Raw genomic sequence first — 2,847 nt, 5'->3', positions numbered from 1 at the left:
TAAAAGTCAAGATGAAATCAAAAGAGAGCATATTTACTGTCTTTTTTTGGTCATATCATGAGCAATCTTCCAGAGGGAAAAAATATTCAAATTGTGATGACTTGCTGTCTCTGAAGTGACTTTCCTTAATAGCTTGCATTTATTTATTTACTGTTTGTTAGAAAATAGCTAAGTAGTTATGAAGCCAAAATGAAGTGTTAAAATTATTTACTATTTTAAATTAGTTCTGTTACTAATGTTCATGTTCACTCCTAACAAATAGTAAAAATGAACTGCTTCTGTTTCCTTGTTTTTCAGAAACTCTTTCAGGCAATTGGTCCTCCTCTCCGTGAAGGAAAGCCTCTCACAGGTAGAACAGAGAACCAGCAAATATAAAGCAACACGTGCAACATGCATCAGGATACTCAGCTAAACTAGAGGAGCTGGCAGAAACTATTCCAGAAAGTGTCTGTTTTTTATTGTGCATTATAAATTGTAAGGCGGCATGTTTAATTGAAATAAAACATGAATTGCGATATGACTTTTATCAAAAAATATGTTTATCAACAAAAGAGAAGCTTTAAGGGCTCCCTGCAGTTTTCTATCTAAATAAAAGTTCAGTGGTTTAACATTTGAAAATGAAGAAATTGAGACATTATTAGTATTACAATTTTACAGTTGTAATGTAAAATTAAATTATTATTATTTTTCTTGAATACTCAAGCTTGGCTATTTTTTATAGTGAAATTTTAGTAATATTTCTTGTTTAGTATAGTTTGTATTTGTATTTAAAATAAATAAATAAATAAAAATCTATAGCAATATTGATATATAATCACAAGATTGTGACCAAATTGTTAAGCCCTACACTCACAACAAGCCTAGATTGTTTTAAAAATTACACCGTTTTTATTGCATTGCAAATCCTAAAAGATGCATATGAGTTCTGATTTGAATTTTTTGGGATTTAACTCAAATTGAATAACTCATACTTTCTTTTGCACATTGTCAGACTTAACATGTTTCACAAGAGATACTCAGCAAAGAATGAAAAGACAAAAAATGACAGCCAACTCCAACCCAATAACAATGTTATTAATAGATAATGAATAGATAATAACAGTGTAAATGCCACTGATTTTTGACTGCTGAAGTAGAATGGTTTTCATTCCTGAAATCTTGTCAGCTAATGCTAAACTAAAGTGCACATAATCACATTTTCCCATTTGTTTCCTTCCTCAGATGAGCATGTTGTGATGGGAAATAAACTGCTGGTGTACATCAGGTGAGGTGACTTTCTGCATAAGTACTGCACTCATACATAGTTGCGTGCCATTACACACCTGTTTCCTTCTCCTCTGCCAGCTGTTGTTTGGCAGGACGGGCCTATCCGTTAGGTGACATTCCTGAAGATCTGGTCCCTCAGGTGAAAAACCAGGTAAGAAGTCTGATTAAACCCAGATTGCAGAGAATGTGTTTTGTTTGGTCAGCAGTCACATTGTCATGTTCCATACAGCTCAACACCGTAACACTCATGTCTGTTTTGTTTGTATGGGTCTGTATGAGTCACGCAACTCTTTCTCTCTCAGTTATATATAGCACAAGTGTGTGTTTAGTATTCTCTGCAGTTTGCTCTCAGCAGGGCTTTTAGAGAGATTTTCTCTTTGTTGCCCATTCAGAGTGCTCAAGTGATTCGTTCTGGGATGGACAACCTCCAGAGGAACTTAAATACGGACATGGATCACACACACACAACCTAAAGCTACTCTTACACACACACACATTGAGTGCTGTCACACTCTATAGGTTTGAGTGAAAAGCATGACAGACAGGGTTGTTTATTCCAATAATGTGTAGAGATGATCTGTACTGAAACAAGACAGAATGTTCTCGGCTAAATCAAGGAGAGTGTGGAAGAATCCAGGTTTAGGTTTTAAGATGGGCTGCAGAATACCCACTGAAAGTATAAAGAAAGTAATAAATACATAAAAAAAGGGAAATCGGCTGGTGGTTTTCTGCCAGGATATTATCGATTGAGTCTACGGTAATTTACCCTGAAGCAGAGTTTGACTGACAGGTGGTCTGACCAATTATAACGCAGCATCTGCCATTTTGTCCGACAAACAAACCAGACCGGAGAGTAGATTAACGTTGGTGAACTTGAACTTGAAAAGTGACGTGTATTGACATCCTTCCATGGTTGAAACAGAATACTTTCTGATGTACACTCATGTTTATCTTGTGCCATAATACGAGTCCCTCAGTTGTCCTCAATGTGAAAAGATGGAACTCAAAATCATACAGTCGTTGTTGGAAAGGGTTAAAATACACAAAAATGCTGGAAAACCAAAGAATTTGTGGGACCTGAAGGGTTTTTCTGAAGAACAGCAGGCAGTTTAACTGTTCAGGACAAACAAGGGACTCATGAACAACAATCACTAAACAAAAAAACACAGCTGTGGATCATTCAGGTAACAACACAGTATTAAGAATCAAGGGGATGTAAACTTTTGAAGGGGGTCTTTTTTATAAATTCAATTATTATTTTCTCTTGTGGACTATATGCAAACATCTTTTATGTGAAATATCTTATTCAGGTCAGTACTAAATAAACAATAACATGCATTTTGTATGATCCCTCTTATTTTAGTAAAATAATTAACATTTTGCAGATTCTGAAATGGGTATGTAAACTTTTGACCTCAACTGTACATTAAAATATTTGACATAAAAAAACTGAACAAAAAAGCAGTACTGAAAAAATAGGCATAGGCCTTTTTCAAAGTATGACAACACGGGTAACATAGTGACTCGGTGACCAATAAAATGTTTGCAGCCTACACATGCACACACATATATATATATATA

General features: G+C 35.0%; 1 protein-coding gene across 1 annotated transcript in view; it reads left to right on the top strand.

Moving 5' to 3' along the window:
* Window positions 1–297: 297 nt before the first annotated feature.
* Window positions 298–2,847, top strand: part of LOC107577641 (vacuolar protein sorting-associated protein 8 homolog) — a gene marked incomplete at its 5' end in the record, with an annotated part of 7,050 nt that continues 4,500 nt past the window's right edge. The window contains 3 exons of the mRNA XM_016263694.1: window positions 298–349; window positions 1,222–1,264; window positions 1,345–1,417. Of these exons, the coding sequence (XP_016119180.1) occupies window positions 298–349; window positions 1,222–1,264; window positions 1,345–1,417 (168 nt within the window). The remainder of the gene's footprint in view (window positions 350–1,221; window positions 1,265–1,344; window positions 1,418–2,847) is intronic.

This window comes from Sinocyclocheilus grahami, unplaced genomic scaffold, assembly GCF_001515645.1.
Source record: "Sinocyclocheilus grahami isolate Dianchi unplaced genomic scaffold, SAMN03320097.WGS_v1.1 scaffold6721.1, whole genome shotgun sequence".
NCBI lineage: Eukaryota > Metazoa > Chordata > Actinopteri > Cypriniformes > Cyprinidae > Sinocyclocheilus > Sinocyclocheilus grahami.
This window is presented reverse-complemented; position numbering and strand designations above follow the sequence as displayed.